This window comes from Medicago sativa, chromosome 7 (assembly GCF_051527215.1).
Source record: "Medicago sativa cultivar Bolivia chromosome 7, Bolivia_mono, whole genome shotgun sequence".
NCBI classification, from domain to species: domain Eukaryota; kingdom Viridiplantae; phylum Streptophyta; class Magnoliopsida; order Fabales; family Fabaceae; genus Medicago; species Medicago sativa.
Genome location: NC_140755.1, coordinates 94,173,876 through 94,192,436, shown reverse-complemented (window position 1 = coordinate 94,192,436; position 18,561 = coordinate 94,173,876). Strand labels below are relative to the sequence as shown.

Genomic DNA, 18,561 nt, shown 5'->3' with positions numbered 1-18,561 from the left:
TGTGAACGTGAACTTATTTTTATTAAGAGAAGCACACCACCATGCAACGCAAGGTTAGAAATAATCATTTATATCTCATTGTGAATTTACAATAAGTCATGTTATAGTTACGAATGTCTAAAGAGTATTGTTTAAGCATTCAATTAAAACTTTTGTCTTAAAAATACAATTTAAACACATGTGAATTAACCATTCTAAAGGCAGGGTTACTAAAACCCTTGTTTTAAGCTCACTAGAACTTAACTTACTTTCCATTAGATTTTATAAACAAAAAGACCACATACGCCGACAACCAAAGTAATAGAGAGAACATAATGAATGTAGTATGAGAGAGTTGTTCCAAAAGTTGTCACGAAATAATTGTACAAATATGATTTTTGATAAAAGTATTTTTTTATGTCATTGAGACATGTTTCGGCACACTAAAAAGTCACATGTAGTTTAGAAATTGAGGTTAAATGTAGTAGTTTATAAACACCTATACTCATCTATCAACTAAAATACCTTTTTAATTATTGAAAATATTGTGAGCGTTTACACAAAATCCAAAACGAACAATACCTCATAAAAGTGAGGCAAGAGACTTGAAGTTGGAACAAAGATGAAGTCTTCCACGGATACAGTTCCAAATCAATATTATTAAAGCACACTTACATGAAATAAAAAAATCAAATAAAAATAATTTAATCACATCAATTGATATCATTTAATTTTATTCTCTTTTATAGTTTTAGTCTTGGATGTGTGTTCAAATATTTTTATTTGAGCTTGTGCCTAAGTAAGTATTACTCCGTAAAAAAAATATATTGTCACACCTAAATAACATATAAAGTGTTAATTTGAACCAATTTCAATAACACATATAACTTGATTTCATATTTACTTCAAATTTTCCCTTAAAAAAAAAATTACTTAAAATTTAGAATCAAAATCATTTATCTAGATAATCAAACAAGGTATAATCAGGGCCGTTCCTATAAAATTGGAGGCTCGGCTCTAATATTAAAAATGACCCCTAATAAAAATAAGGGTAGTGTTAACTTGTGCCCTAAGGGCACAAGTTAAGAATCTAAAAATGGAATTAAATCCTAAATTATATCTTGGAAAGATAAGATTTTAAATTTCTAGAATGTTGAATGCGCAATTTCCAACAAAATATTTCTATCTTTGGTTTCTTAACTTGTGCCTTGAGGGCACAAGTTAACATTTCCCTAAAAATAATTAATGATAATTTATACAATTGCAAATAAACAATGAGAATTATTTTGATTTTAATTTGTTTTGTTGAATTTTTTGTTTGTTGATAGATGTGTGTGTTTGGCCTAACTTGTCCATTTACTCTTTATTTCTGTCAAATAATAAGTGTTTGATTTAGACCTACGTAACAAAAAAAAACATTATACTACATCCCAACAATTATACTTGTACCCCTACAAATAATTGAGACCTCTATAAATTGGAGGCTCGGCTCCGTAGTGCTCCTTGCGCTTGACAAGGAACGGCCCTGGGTATAATAGTGGTGCCCTTAAATATATAATTAATTTTCATTATTTCACACCATACTCTGTTCACATCAGAGAAAAGCCAGAGAGTTATGGAGAAATCATGGCTTAAAAGATAAGCATTGGAAAATGAATGAAAACAGTAAAGAAATAGGTCGGGCGTTGGGAGTACTAGATGGTGATGAATGACACTGTCTTGCTCTCTAACACTATCATGTTTCAGATAAATTCATAACACACGTTCGTTGGCATTCACATACATTTACACTCTGTATAAGCTTCACATATTCATCAATTTGTTCCCCATTAGTTTCTTTTCTGGCTATTTATGTTGTGCACGATTTCGTGACACCAATTTTTAAGACACTTTACAGCGTTATATTGCTGCTATTGTCTTATCTTGGCCTACATTCAGTCTACTCATAATCCAAATATCTTCACTATTCGTTTCCTAATGCAGCACTAACTCTATTTTTTTTTGGATTTCCAATAACATTTCCTACTTGTTTTTAATGAATTTCACAAACATAACCAACATATAGACTATGTTTGAAAAAAATATCGGATCGTTGATAAGTTAGCTTACAATGTACTCCCTCCGTCCCTATATCTAACCACCCATTTGACTTTATTTTTGTCCCTAAATCTAAACCCCTTTTCAAATTACTAGATGCATTTATTATTTTTTCCTAAACATACTACTCCCTCCGGTCCTTATTATAAGAAACAATTGACTTTTTTTGTTCATAAAATAATTAATGTATCTTGTTATAAATATAGACTAGATACATCACTTACACAATGAACCTAAAAAGTCAACTTTTTCTTATAATAAGGACCGGAGGGAGTACTAACTTATGTTGAAATTTAAAAAGTCAAATTTAATACATATACAAACAAAGGACAATATGATAATATTAACACACAAAACAGACATAATAATTACACTGACAGCTTTTCTTAAGAAATGTGAAAAAAGCAAATGGATGTTACATTAAAGGACGGAGGGAGTATGAATTTATAGCAGATAGGTGATACGTTAACTAGTTGATAAATGAGAAGTTTTTTTTTTTTGTTGACAGTGCTAGATGATAAGTTAGCTTGTTGATACACTTGTACACATAAGATATCTGGTTAACATCAAAAGTACTTTAAACATCTACAATGGTGTGCGTTTCACTTATTTAGTGTCAAGCTAAATAGAAACTCATATTGTAGAGTCAAATTTTTTGATGTCTTTAGAGAAAGGTGACTATTGAAGCAACTTCTATCTTTACTTTTTGCGGACACCAATTAATAATAAATTGTATCAGAATAAATCAATTTCATAGAAATGTAATGATATAAAGTTATTCATGTGACTCATTTTATAATATTTTTTAGGTGTTCGATTGGGCACCAATTAATATTTTTTTTAATAGAAAACTACTTGTATAACCCAACCCAATTGTACAAGAAATAGATGCTCATATTCAATATTGGAAGATTAATACTGGGGTGCCTTTGGCTTTGGTGTTATTGGGTGCGTTTAGTTCATTTTAGTTGAGATAGAATGATGGATAAATAATTAAAATAAATTATTTAAACAAGAGAGAATGAATGATTAAGAGAAAGATAAGAACAAAGACACCAATAACACCAAAATCAAAGGCACCCAAATGCAACCCTTCTTCTAGACACATTGAATTCCTTGTCCTTTATCCGTATTAACAACTCACCTTAAGTCCTTAATTAATTAGTAGTTCTTCTACTGTCTTAAGGTTAATCATGCATGTTACTTGGTACTACCATATTTAGATAATAAGACAAGCAATGCACTTAAGATCCATTTTGCACTAACACACGAAAACATGCTTTAAACGCGCGTGCAAGCATGCAGGAGGTTCACTTCAATTTTTATACATAAGTTCATTCCCCAATTAAGAAAGAGTGATTATGCGTTTATAATATATCCAAAATAGAGGAGGACAAGAACTAGACAAATGATAATGAAGCTAAACAAGAACAGCCAGAAGCTATTTTGGGATTGGAACTCAACATAACAACCAATACTAGCTTAAAGGCATGGCTGTTCAGTTCTTGTCATTATAATCCTGTCAAAACAGATACAAACAAAATGTCAACAATTAATTTATGCTCAAGTCATAACTATACCCCATAACATCAGTTAAGAAATTGTTGTGTATTCTAATTTTATAGGCAAATATCAACAAGTTAGTCATTATATTAGTTTCAAGGGTTTGAACTCTGAAACTCTTTTTTAAAAGAAAAATGATATTTTGACACATAAATAAATTTGACATTAAAATTCGATAATAATTTAAGTGGTTAATAAAGTTTAAAATTCACCGTTTATTCTTTTTAGTAGATGATTAATGAATTGTAAAAGATATCACAATTTATTAACCATCTATATATACAGAATCAACCACAATTTTGAATGCTATTAACCATAATTTATAGATGTATATTTGAATACAAATTGTGATCAATATATATATATATATATATATATATATATATATATATATATATATATATATATATATATGTCATGTATATTTTTCTCAAAATAAAAATAAAAGTATATCATATATTTTTTTTTACCAATAAAATATGAAATTCATGTATTTTCTAACACACAACTTGGATCATTATAATGGAAATCATGTATATTTCAACTCCTAATAAATTGTGGTTAATTGCGTTCAGTTGTCATACCTTATATTTATTAATCATCTTCTAAATTTAATCAACCACCTATTTAAATTTTGTTAGCTATTGAATTTTCTATTGAAATTCAATGTCAATTTTTGTGTCAAGATAACACCATTCTTCTTACAATTCATTTGGTGTCTCTTAGCTGACCAACGAAGTTACTTACGCAAGACTGATGTGTATTTGTGTATATGAAGCCTAACACATGACACATAACATATTCATAATTTCATTGTATAGAAAAATATCACTATGTTTTTACAAGAATGGTTTGAATGTTATGGGTCATTGGAATGTAAGGAAATAAACCCGGAGGTAGTAGAGAGAGAGGAGAGAATGGAATCAAGTGAGTGAAAGAGAGACAAAGAATGGGATTAGGGACAAGATGGTTGAAGAATTGAGGGGAGAAAGAATATGGGGAAAGGAAGGAGCGTGTAAATTAAAAATCAAATGTTTCCTATGTGACAACAAGAGTGTCGAATTAGGGAAGGTAGATAAGGCTACAAGGTAGTATAAGACATTACCCATTTACATTTTTCTTTTCAATCATCAATGCACAATGCTCAATATCACTGAAGCAACATCAGAGATTACCCATAACTTGTTTCACTATAAACAAAATTTGCATCACCAACCAAATGAGAATTTTTTTCTGTCAGGAGTGCCCATTCAAGAAAATTAATTAATTAATTACATTATTCTCACATTTTCTTTCAAATTTTATTTTTTACACTTGTTATTATTGACCGGGGAGTTAAACCTAATAAAACACACATAGCTGTTAGATCAAAATCTAGATAAGTACAACTGATTTGAATCCTTTTATATAAGCAAAATATGTAAAGAGTACTCTAAATCATACTCAAAAAAGACCAAGTGTGTGTTTGGTGGCAAGAGACGTGCGTCGGTAAGTTTATCGAAGAAAAATAGTTGTGATTTTAAGAAGCTATAAAATGGAACTTCTACCTTAATGCATAAGTCTTTTCGTAGTTTTGTGAAAAACGCGGAAATATCGTCGAAGAGCCAACCAAAGGCTAAATATTAGCCAAATTAACAATATTACTTTATACATTTCAATATGACAAACACACCAATGTTAAAAAAATGCATGTAACACTACCTACTTGTACATCGAATACACAAACTTTCATTATTTTATTTTTTTATCTTTTAAGACCCGTTGTGCGGAAACTTTCATTATTTTTTTTTTTTTTATCTTTTAAGACCCGTTGTGTGGAAACTTGTTAGCATTTTTCTTTTAAATTAGTCCCAAACACACAATTCGGATGATGAGTTGAGGAATATCAAATGAGTACTAAACATGAGGTTTAGGGTTTACATGCTGGAAATTAAACAAACATAAATAAATTAACATTTGTCTATATGAAGAAAAAAAAACATTTATTTCAAACCAAGACCAAGATAGAATTTTAGTGTGACTATTGCATCTAATCCATCTATAATGCGGCGGCAGATGATCTAAACTGTACAATGGTAAAATTCTTATGGTGTTGAGGTCTTGCAGGGTAAATCAAAGACATTGGTGATCCCCACTCTACTTTTTCATTTTTGAGGGCAGAATTATGTTTTACTTTCTTCTTTTCTTTTCTTCTTTTATGTGGTTAGAAGGATTATTAGTTGGAAAATGCTAACAAGTGCCCTAAGGGCATTGTTTAAGCATCTAAAAGTAGCAACTTTTGCATTGAAAATTATACGGTTATGACTTTAACATGTGTTGGACTTGTATTTTCAAGACATAGTTTCTTTTTGTGGGTTCCTTAAACAATGCCCTTAGGGCACTTGTTAGCAAGACCCTTGTTACTTTTACTAGTACATCGTTATTTTTGTTGGTTGAAAAGTCATGTATGAAATCACTTTTTGTGTTGACAAAGTCCTCTTCCAGATAAAGCCATGTTAATGATTTCTTCCACACACTTTTGGCTAAAGAACCAAGCAGTAAAGGACCAATACAGAGCAAAACGAGTGGAAAAAGGGTGGAGGGGATGCAGAGTGAGAGTTGTATTGGTTTATATCACGAGTATCAAGACTCACCACACACATAATCAATTTTTCAGGTGGTGGAATTCCAATGATTCTCATGACCCGGTAAAAAAGTACCTCATTCAACAAGAGATAAGGGCAATAGTGGACTGGTACCATAAGTGAATGTGACCTCAAATCTACCACCATTCCAAACTCCTTTTAGACCAAGAATCTTTGGCATACAAACGATTCAAATTCTCGCCCACAAGAGTTAGAGACATGCAACATCTTTATGCCGACCTTTATTTAAATGTAATGACAAAGAGGATTTAAAGTAAAATATTGGAAATCAAAGAGAAAAAAGAATAAAAAAAGTGTAATGAAAGATATTATTGTTGGCGAGTCGGAAGGAGCGCAAGAAACAACAATAAATTAATGATTTAGGACTATCAAAACATTGAGCCTCTTGACTACATCACGATCCAATGTACTAAGATCCATTCATGATTGTCCATCAAGTTGGATCAAGACTCTAATACCATTTATTGGTGAGTCACGAAGTACAACGTGAGCAACAACAAACTAATGATTCAAAACTTTATATCGAAAGCTACATCTTCACCAAAAACCTTAAAGACATTGGATATACGAGTCACAATCTTTTAAATATTCAAGATTTTGTACACTTGTAATTAACGTGTGGCTAATCATTCACAACTAAACTCAACAATTATAATGAAAGAAAACAAGATGGTAATATATAAACATTCATACACTAGGTAAGGGGGCTTAAGAAAATGAAGATTGTTTAAACTTTGAGCTAGTCGATGAGTGCACATAGAGTGAGTGTAGATAAGTATAGACATGAAGTAGATAGGATTTAAGTAATGGATAAGTATTAGAGTATAAAAATTGTAAATATAGTTTAGTAGTAACTTGATTGCAGATTGTCTCCATAAACACCTAATAGGTACCAATGTATTTGATTTGAGCTGAGTAGTACTAATTTTTTTTAATTGAAAGAAACTAGTACTCATTTCAATTTAGTAAAATATGTTATTAACTTTGAAGTATACTTGTTGGCCAAGATAACAAAAATTAAATAAAATAAGTTTTCATGATCTTGTGGAGACAATGGGCCAGGACAAATTAGTTATGAATAAATTATTAAGAAACTCAAAGTTTTAGAATAAAGATGAGTTTTGAAACAAGTTTATAAAGAAAGACACTTGTAATTTTATAAACTAATTTTGTAAGAGTGAGTTAGGTAAATTTTAAAATGATATCAAAGTTTGCTCATGATTCATTGGACCACCTACTATCAAGTTACATATATTAAGTCAGTCAGGTCACGTTTCAAATGTCTAGTTCTGAAATTTTATATTAGACATAATGCAATCCTATAAAATTGGTTTGTAAGAAATGGTTTGTCGGCTCTTATTAATACGCGTTTAGACCTTATCTTATACAATGTGAGATTCTTAACACACGCACTCATGCCTATGATTGGACATATAGCTTGAGCGTGACCCAAGTTGGTTGATTACGATGTCTCAAATATACCTTCTCATGTACAGTTTGAAACTGACATTGTTGTCAGCCGTGCAGCAGGGACCAAGCACTCTTTGGTCGTAGCTCAATCTCAGTCTGTCATAGAGCGACATGATCCAATTGAAATCTTGGCATCTTTTGAGAATATTACCCAGGAAGGAGCTACGGATGATGTATCTGCTGGGCCAGAAATTGCAAGGGCTGCAGTCACTCAACCACCGTTATCCCTGCGCAATTCCTTCGACATGCTCACGAGTGACTGTGAACTTCCTCATGGGGAGGCACTGTTGGAAGACTCGGATAACTTTGTGGACTCGCTGGACTTGTTTAACAATATCTCAGAATCTGATAAAGGCTTTCCAGTTAAGAAGGCTAGTTTAGAGCATAGGCAGAAATCAAAGGCACATATTTCTTTTGACACAAGGCCCTCTGATTTTCCCCTTTTGGCCTCCAACAAGCCGGTGATGACCCAAGAGCCAGGTGATTGTGCTCATATTGCAGCTATTGATGCTAGTGTCAAGGTCACTCTTGACAACAACACATCTCATCCATCTATGCCGCAACCTGTAACTACCTACTATGATAGTTTGACAAGTGACAAGCTCCCTTCAAACCAAAACTTGGTTCATGCCTCCAAACCCTCTCTCCATTCTGCTGCAGCCCTTAAGAGTGTACAGATTCTCTCCAAATTTTGGGGGGATGAAGTTGTGGAAGAGGACAGTGATGAAGTCATCACATCAATCTTTGAGCAGCATCATCCAAGTCTGTTAGAGAGCACTAAGGCAGAGAGAAAGCAGAAGAAGCAGGCAAACAAAGTGAAACCTACTAGCTTCAACTCAGCCGGAATGAGGACTCGTTCCCAAAAGGGTACCCCCAAAGCTTCCCTGACATATACCGAATAGTTGGTTCAATGGTAAAAGATTTCATGGGAAGTGTTATTTGCAACTTTTTGTTCAGGCAACAAGACATATTCTATGATATTGTTGATTCTATCTCTTTAGGTGTTCAAAGCATCTTTGTGAACCTTGGTGTTTAGATAGTAGCTTATGCCATTTCTTTGGTGTTGTTCTTTTATCAGTTGCTTTGTTAGTTTAATTCGTTGAGAATTTGTTCAAGCCTTCCTTGTTATAAATCGGTGTGATGTAATGTTTTGCACATTCTTTTTGTTTTGTTGTAAGCACTTTTGTTGCTAAGGGTTCTGGCCCTCTCCAGGTCTTTAATGGAATTTCTTTGTTTGATCAAAAAAAAAAAAAAATCTACAAAATTGGCGTGTAAGATTAGAACTATTGTCACTTATAAACATTTGTTCACACATTATCTCATTCATTGAGAAACTCTTAAAGTACTCCCTTCACACCTATGAATGAACATATGGAGCATGACCTGATAACGGTGATCAAAAAAATCTTAAAAAAAGTTTTTTACCATCTTATAGTTTAAGTCTTGACTCGTGACTAACTCAACTCTACAAAATTAACTTATAAAATAGGACTACTTTTAAGCTTTTTCTCATCTAGTGAGAGACCCTTGACATAAAGTACACGAAATCCTTCACCACCACGTATCGACCATTGCCTCTGTCACAATCTCTACTTGGCATTCTCATTGTTGGTTTGCCATTTGGCATCATTATCAACGCTATAGCTACCGTGAGTTTATCTACGTCGTTGCCACCCAATTCCAACACCTTCACTGTTACATTGTCGTCTAATATCATCCTTCACTACCATGAAAGTATGAAACACCTTTCACCATTTGTCATGTGACACAAGTAATTTTGTCAATTCCACGTATTTTATACAAAGAATAAATGCATTAAAATCATTTTTTTTATCAATGCATTAACACCCTCTCATGTATGCTTAAATGACACATAGCCATATTTTGTAAAGGTTCGAATCATAGTAAGAACAAAAAATACTAAAATCTTCATTATACAATATTTTTGTTGTATCCTCTAAAAAAAATATCTTTTTGTTGTATCCAATTTTTTATTTACGGCTTCATAGCAATGTGTGTGTGTACTACTATATATACAATACAGGCATACCTCATATACGAGATAAGTACAATTCCCCTCCTTCACATAATACATACACGTCATCATGTCATTTGTAATCACAAACCCAAATACCTCATACACTGATTCTGTTTAAAAGTCATTATATGTATGTTGAAATATAAAATTGTTTTAACTTGTTTTTGCTAAATCAAAATAATAATAAAAAACTACATGAAGATTCAATGCACTATACATAAAAATTGAATAGAAAGGAGAGAAATACAACACCATTCTAAACAAAGAAACATGAAACATTGTGAAAACATAACGGAGATTTATTACAAATGACCAGGCATGTGCCCTATATCAAATTTCAGCTGACATTAATGTTGAACAATTAGAAGAGACAATGTCACTACGCATGTTTTTTGACTTTACTCTTAAGTTAGTGAAAGGGAATGTAAAGAATAAAAAATTAACAAGAGACACATATATTATCTCCTAGATGCGAACATTGAAAAGCATATAATGTCAAAAATTCATTAATAAAATACCTCTTTGCCATCTTTTGATTATTTGTCGGTAAAACTACAAATCAATAACTTAAATATTTAAAAGCAACCAAAAAGTAATTTAAACATGTTTTTTTTATAGACTTTAAAACTTTATTTGGATAACTATATTTTAAATAATTTTTCTTCCAAAAAACATATAAAATAATTTTAAAATAAGTTTTATAAAGGCAAATTTATCACCAACTAAAGTCAATTTAGTTGACCAACAATAGATTAGTTTAAATGGTATGTGATTTGAGTTCATTAAACAAGTGATTACATGTTTGAGAAGAGATAATCTACTTTTTATGCTTCACAAATTCCTCGACAAAGATCAATTAAACGATGATGGAAACTTCAATAACCCAAAGAAAAGTCAATTTAGTGAATAACAAAGTAATTCATATTCAAAGATAAATTAGTTCAAATTTCGTTAACAATATAAAAACTTTTGTAAACACTTTTTGAATCGTGAAATATTCATTGATGTTTTGAATTTTTAAAACTGTTGTTTATGTCTTCAAATTTGTGTTTTGGAGGAACAGAGAAATCATGACACGATTTCACAAGCGTGTCACGATTTTGGTAGTGCCGAGAGCATGTTTTCAGGATGTTCAATCGTGACACGATTTTGGGAAAACGTGACACGATTTTCGGCTTGCTGGGCACGTTTTCTGGATAAGGTTGGTCGTACCTTGGGTCGTACGCACCAACCGTGTCACGATTTGGCAAAACATGACACGATTTTGACAGTTGCAGGGTACTATTTAAAGTGTTCTTTGCATATTTTGAAGGAGAGCTTGAAGAGAGAGAAACTTGGGACTGCAAAGGAGGGAACTTTAGGGTTGAATGTCTATGTAGTGAGGTTCTCTTGAGTTGGGAAACATTGTAAACACCTTGGGTGAGTGAAAATCATTGAGTGTCTTGTTCATTTGTGAGATTGGAAAAATGGGTAGAAATTAGGGTTGTTCTTTGTGAGCTTGTTGAAGCTAATTTCTTGTAACCCATTTGTATCTCTTTGTAAGAACTCATTGATAGTGGATTGGAGAGATCAATCTCTCCCTCAGAGTAGGTCAAGTTGGACCGAACTAGGTAATCATCTCTTGGTGTGTTTGTTGTTTTCTTCCTTGCTTTCATATGCTTGTGGTTTTGAGCTTTTCACTTTGATTCCTAGATTAGATCTAGGTACTGTTATTGTTGTTATTGCTTGTGTTTACTTTGAAATTGGTTACTACTTTCCTTTGCTCCACACATCATAGTTTGTATTGGTGTGATTTTGATTCTGAATTCACAACAATTGGCGCCCACTATGGGGCATAGGAGTGAATTGGATAAGTGAGTACCATGAGTTCAAAGTGGGGTATTGAGAAGTTCACCGGAAGTAATGATTTTGGGTTATGGAAGGTGAAGATGCAAGCGGTGTTGATACAACAAAAATATGAGAAAGCTTTGAAGGGTGAAGGTGCGTTGCCGGTCACCATGACACAAGCGGAGAAGACCGAGATGTTGGACAAGGCTAGGAGTGCCATTGTCTTGTGCCTCGGGGACAAAGTTTTGAGGGATATCGCGAAGGAACCAATCGCGGCGTCGATGTGGTCAAAGTTGGAGTCATTGTATATGACCAAATCTTTGGCTCATAGGCAATTGCTTAGCAACAACTCTACTCATTCAAGATGGTGGAGTCAAAGACCGTGACGGAGCAATTGACGGAGTTCAACAAAATCCTTGATGATTTGGTGAACATTGAGGTGCAACTTGAGGACGAAGACAAAGCTATACTCTTGTTGTGTGCTCTACCGAGATCATTTGAATCCTTTAAGGATACCATGCTCTATGGCAAAGAAGGCACTGTCACCCTGGAAGAAGTTCAAGCGGCTTTGAGAACCAAGGAGTTGACCAAGTCCAAGGACTTGAGAGCGGATGAAAACAGTGAAGGCCTTAGTGTTTCAAGAGGAAATGGTGGAGGTAGAGGTAACCGAGGAAGCTCAAAGAGTGGTAACAAGGAAAAGTATAAGTGCTTTAAGTGTCACAAGTTTGGTCACTTCAAGAGGGATTGTCCGGAGGACAATGAGAACTCCGCGCAAGTTGTGCCCGAGGAGTATGAGGATGCGGGTGCTTTGGTGGTGAGTTGTTGGGAGGATGAAGAGGGTGAGGTTTCTCACCTTGATATTGAAGGCTTGTAGAGCGGCGGTCGTCTGGAGAGACGTTAAACACTCAACATCAGCCTGGAGAGGCGATGAGAAGAATACTCATGGTCAGTCTGGAGAGGCGGAGGTAACAATATTGGTGATCAACCTTTGAGGTGGAGTGGCAAGACAAAAGGCATAGTGGAAGTACTCATTTGAAAGTTGAGGTAGAGAAAGCTCAACTTGAGGTGGAGTTGGTGACACCGGGAATGGTACGACTATGGAGGCCTTGGGTGCTATGATCTAGTTTTGAGCATGTGAATTCTTCATGAGGATGGAAGGCATTCCGGGGCTTGAAGAATGTATGGTGTGGCTTGTGTGATTACCTAAAATACCAAGGGTGATTAGATGCAAGATGATCTTCAAGGAAGCGGGAGACGTTCCGTGGTTGAAGAGGGTTTGGTGTAGACTTGTGGAGCTACTTGGTGTAGTTGGATGCAAGGAAAAGGAAAGGTGGATTGGTGGTTGATGGTTAAAGTGGCATCATCATCAATTTGAAGTCAAGGTGGAGAATGTTGTTTATGTCTTCAAATTTATGTTTTGGAGGAACAGAGAAATCGTGACACGATTTCACAAGCGTGTCACGATTTTGTTAGTGCCGAGAGCATGTTTTCAGGATGTTCAATCGTGACACGATTTTGGGAAAACGTGACACGATTTTCGGCTTGTTGGGCACGTTTTCAGGATAAGGTTGGTTGTACGCACCAACTGTGTCATGATTTGGCAAAACATGACACGATTTTGACAGTTGCAGGGTACTATTCAAAGTGTTCTTTGCAGATTTTGAAGGAGAGATTGAAGAGAGAGAAACTTGGGACTGCAAAGGAGGGAACTTTAGGGTTGAGTGTCTTTGTAGTGAGGTTCTCTTGGGTTGGGAAACAATGTAAACACCTTGGGCGAGTGAAAATTATTGAGTGTCTTGTTCATTTGTGAGATTGGGAAAATGGGTAAAAATTAGGGTTGTTCTTTGTGAGCTTGTTGAAGCTAATTTCTTGTAACCCATTTGTATCTCTTTGTAAGAACTCATTGATAGTGGATTGGAGAGATCAATATCTCCCCCAGAGTAGGTCAAGTTGGACCGAACTGTGTAATCATCTCTTGGTGTGTTTGTTGTTTTCTTCCTTGCTTTCATATGCTTGTGGTTTTGAGCTTTTCACTTTGATTCCTAGATTAGATCTAGGTACTGTTATTGTTGTTATTGCTTGTGTTTACTTTGAAATTGGTTACTACTTTCCTTTGCTCCACACATCATAGTTTGTATTGGTGTGATTTTGAGTCCGAATTCACAACAAAAACCAACCTTCCTAAGTTTTAAAATTATACAAAAAAAAAACCAAATTTATTTCTATGCTCTCTTAGAAAAAAAGGCACTACCATACCGCTACACTCTTAAAAAATAAAATGAAAACCATTGTTTTTATGTTTTTGAAGAGTAGATAGGTGGGAGTTGGGACCGCAATACAATAGTAGTAGAAGCGTGCTACCTAGGCAGTCACGTGCGAGGACCAATTGTGTTTTATATATATATAAAGACATAAGATGAGATGAGACACCAGAGTAGTAGCAACAAAGCAAAGAGTGTTTCAAACCTTTTCTTCTTTTTCTTCATTATCCTTCATCTTTGTCTCTCACTGTTACTAAGTTATATACAAACTAACTAACTCCCTAGTTAGTTACCTTTTTATTCCAACTAACAAATGGACTCACGCAATGGTGAAATAAGGCTTTCAAAGTTCAAAAGAATTTGTGTTTTCTGTGGAAGTAGTCCTGGTAAAAAAACTACCTACCAAGATGCTGCCATGAACCTTGGCAATGAATTGGTATGTATATATACACTTTCATACACATATTAAGTTTTTTCTTTTTAATCTATATACTAATTTTTGTTTTTCTAGCCACATTTTTCAATAAGTGAGTTGAAATGGTGTATATGGATCTTATGAGAATATTCATAAAAATTAAACTAACTTTATGACGTGACATGACATCTTTATTATTCTGCTTCTATAGTGAATTTCAGTTTTTGTAAGGTTATATACTCTGTATTTGGTCATTCTTGAATTGTTTTTTTCTTCTTCCATTATATACATTAAGCCCAAAAACATTAATCAAAGTGTTTAATTAAATTAGAATCTCCATTTTTGTTTCATATTAAGGTTTTTAGTTAAGCATCACTCTGAACCAAACATTTGTACGGACTAAAAAATGCTATCTGTTGAAGAATCGTTTTTTGTACTTTTTTTTTCCTTCCTTCTTCTCACTTTTTACCTTCACTGTTTGCATTTCAAAGTAACAGTTAAAAATGTACTTGTACTAATGTAAATGTTTTTCTTTTCTTTCATCACATGGGTCATTCATTGTTTCATTTTTGACATCATACATAATCATAGTCACCACCGTTATTTGGTTTTCTTGTTTCATAGTAGTATTTTATACTAATGATGTTGTTTGTTTTGTGAAGGTTTCAAGGAACATTGATCTTGTTTATGGAGGAGGAAGCATTGGTCTCATGGGTTTAGTTTCTCAAGCTGTTCATGATGGTGGTCGCCATGTCATTGGGTATATAACACTTTTCATCATCATTTTTGTTTATCTCAAAAAAATCTCTTTTTCTCTCAAAGTTGTACTATTTGGGAGTAAAAAGAGAGAGAGAGAACAAAAATTAACACTTGGTCAATGAGTAGTAACTACCAAGCTTTTGTTAACCTCTTTTACTCATTAATTAACACTATCTTTGTCATTTTATTGTCTGTTGTTGCAGAGTTATTCCCAAGACACTCATGCCTCGAGAGGTATTTGTCTAGTACTCCCTCCGGTCCTTATTATAAGAAAAAGTTGACTTTTTAGGTTCATTGTGTAAGTGATGTCTAGTCTATATTTATAACAAGATACATTAATTATTTTATGAACCAAAAAAGTCAATTGTTTCTTATAATAAGGACCGGAGGGAGTAAAAGTTTAACCCCTTTTACCTTCTGTTATTAAAGTGTACTAATTACTCGCTCAAAATTTGATGTATCTAGTTCAAATTGAATCAGATGCATCAACTATCAACTTTTGTTGACCTGATTTTCTCTTATGTTTAGATTTTGCGTAAAAAATGTTGTTTATGTCTTTGGTTTGATGTCATTTGCAGCTAACTGGTGAAACAGTAGGAGAAGTGAAGGCTGTTGCTGATATGCATCAAAGGAAAGCTGAGATGGCTAAGCATTCAGATGCTTTTATTGCCTTACCAGGTTGGCACTTAGCATGCAATTTGTGTGTTAATTTCTAGCATTTTCTAGTTATAGCGTGAAGAAATTACCATATCTCATTGTTTGATTCCTTTGAAAAAAACAATTGTTTCACCGACATTTTCATATTAATTTTTTGTTGTTTACTTGGTTGCTTTTTAGACAGAATGGTTTCTTTTTGTCTAGTAAAGTTGTTTAACTTTCTAGACTAATCCAACTATTGTTGTGTTTTGTGGGGTTTATTTCATTGCTAAACCTTTTTATCTTTCATTTTTAAAATGTTTAATTAAAAAATTGTTTTTGTTGATTTGATTTGGAAGTCACAACCACAAGTAATGAATAACTTTGACTAGTGTGGTCCATTCATTGAGGACAAGAAAGGAATTTCATAATTATTATAAGAAGAAAGTGCCTTAAATCATGTTGTTTTAAAATGTTATTATGTGTTGTGTGTGCCTCTTTTCTCATTGCTTCAAACTACTACTACTAATTCGTAAACAACTTTCATGGCTTTCTTTCACACATTCCAATGTTTATGATTAATAAGGAAGAACAACCCTTCAAAGCTTACTTGATAATGAATAATGATAGTGACCTTACCTTACCTTATCCCTTAAAATATAAAATATTGGACTGAAAATCATAGCTTCTGTGTCTCTGATCAACTATATGGTTCAGGTTATATGCCATTTTTTCCACTACTTTTGTTTGAACAGTGGCATGATTCTACAAAACTTGCTTCATTTGATAATGAGGGAAAGTAAAGAAAAGGAACTTTCATAAGATAACATTTCCAATTAGCACCTGCACCTGACATTGTTTCATCCTTTTCAATAACCTTTCTACTGCTAGTACTAGTTGTTATTTTATTTATCATTTTGATTCCTAAGTAATTTATTTTGAGTATTGAAAATTAGTGACAGAGAGAGTGGAGGCACGCAAAGACAGAGTTTTCAATCACTCTTTCTTGGGATCCTCCTAAGAAAATTGATTCCCAAGGAATGATTTGTATATAAATTATAATTTTAACCTTTCCCCTGACACTACCATATCCATAGCTACATTTGGACACAAAATGATACTATACTAACTAAATACCATGGATTTATTTAAATCGTGGTCGCATGGCGGTCTATGATATTGTAGAGAATTGCGGTCAAATGTGTTTGATGTAGCTTCAATTGTGGTCACATTGCCGTCGCATAGACCTAACAAACATTGATGTTACAATTCAGATTATAATCATGGATGGTCTATTTTATGTTTCTCAATATTGAATTTTCTGAATTAACTTATGCAGGTGGATATGGAACTCTAGAGGAACTTCTTGAAGTCATAACATGGGCTCAACTTGGAATTCATGACAAGCCGGTAATAATTGACATGTCCAATTTTGAGGAATCTATATCTTTATGTATATTATAATTATTATCATTTATGAATTAATCTGGCTTATAATTACAAACTTGTAGGTTGGATTAGTAAATGTTGATGGATACTTTAACTCCTTGTTGTCATTCATTGACAAAGCTGTGGAAGAAGGGTTTATTAGTCCAAATGCTCGTCACATAATTGTATCAGCACCAACTGCAAAAGAGTTAGTTAAGAAGTTGGAGGTAACTAATTTGTCCTAACTAAGAAAACTATAGGTATTTGCATCTTATTACAATGAAATAAAAATTGACATATCAAGTATTAATCAGTCCATTGTCAAAAAAAATAATATTAATCAGTCCAATATCCTCTAGTTTATCCAAGAAGTTCTTGCCAGTGTTTGTTGGCACTATTACAGTTACAACTCCTTTTCAATCTGATTCTCACAAGTTGAAGCAAATGTCCCATGTGAAATCACTTTCTTTGATTTTTCAATAGAAAAGTCACATCAAAGAGATGTTTCTTTGATTTTAGTGATTTTATTCTATATAAGTATATAATTGAAAAAGATAAAAACAATAAGCTCATTTATGTCATGTAGCTTTTTTAAACCAATTGTATACTTATTAATTAATTTCTCATCTGTAAAGTTATGCAGCTACTTACTATAAGATTTGAAATTAATTTACAGGAGTATGTTCCATGTCATGAGGGTGTTGCTTCCAAGTTGAGCTGGCAGATGGAACAGCAGCTAGCATACCCTCAAGATTATGACATCTCAAGGTAGCTGTTAGCTATGTTTACTTCACTTGCAAGGAAGATGAGACCATATGATATAGAATTTTGGAGGTGGAAGAAGAAGAAGCTATTTTCAACTATCAGTGTTCTGCTTTTTTTATTTAATCCTTTAATTTCTTATGTAAATTACTGTGATTGACTTGAACCTATGAAAGTTAAATTACTTATTAGTACCTTGTTATAAACTTTGATTTTATTAAAGTTGTAACTTGTAAGTAAGTACTCTCTTCTTAACCTATTATTTAATGTTGATTAGTAGTTTTTATATTTAACTGGCCTTAAGAGTCATCCTCATCTTTTGTGTTGATCAAGATTTTAAATTGTTATCATGGCTGTATCACAATTCTTGATAATATTATAGTAAATTGTTGCCAATTTCCGTTGTTGCGATGACAAATACAACTTACAAGTGCAATGTCTTTTTTTATTGTCTTAACCTTCTAGCTCTCGGGGATGAGTGTTCTGGTATTTTAGAATTCGGAGGGTGAATAAAGTTTGACTAGTAATTCTATCAATCATGATTATTTGAGTTTTCGCGAACAATTTGTTTTTGATTTCAATTTAGTTGCAGATAAATAGAAAAACTTTAAATTGCAACTAAATTTGTGGTTGCATGCCAGTTTTTAAAAAACATTAGTGTTAAGTATCAAAAACAGAAGC

At 33.2% G+C, this 18,561-nt stretch overlaps 1 protein-coding gene across 1 annotated transcript; it reads left to right on the top strand.

The window, feature by feature from the left end:
* The first annotated feature begins 14,050 nt into the window (after positions 1-14,050).
* LOC146910517 (cytokinin riboside 5'-monophosphate phosphoribohydrolase LOG3) lies at positions 14,051-18,173 on the top strand. Its single transcript, XM_085723531.1, has 7 exons — positions 14,051-14,316; positions 14,958-15,055; positions 15,258-15,288; positions 15,633-15,732; positions 17,030-17,100; positions 17,202-17,345; positions 17,795-18,173. The coding sequence occupies exons 1-7, from the start codon at positions 14,194-14,196 to the stop codon at positions 17,888-17,890; spliced, it is 663 nt and encodes a 220-aa protein (XP_085579657.1). The 5' UTR covers positions 14,051-14,193; the 3' UTR covers positions 17,891-18,173.
* The last annotated feature ends 388 nt before the right edge of the window (positions 18,174-18,561 follow it).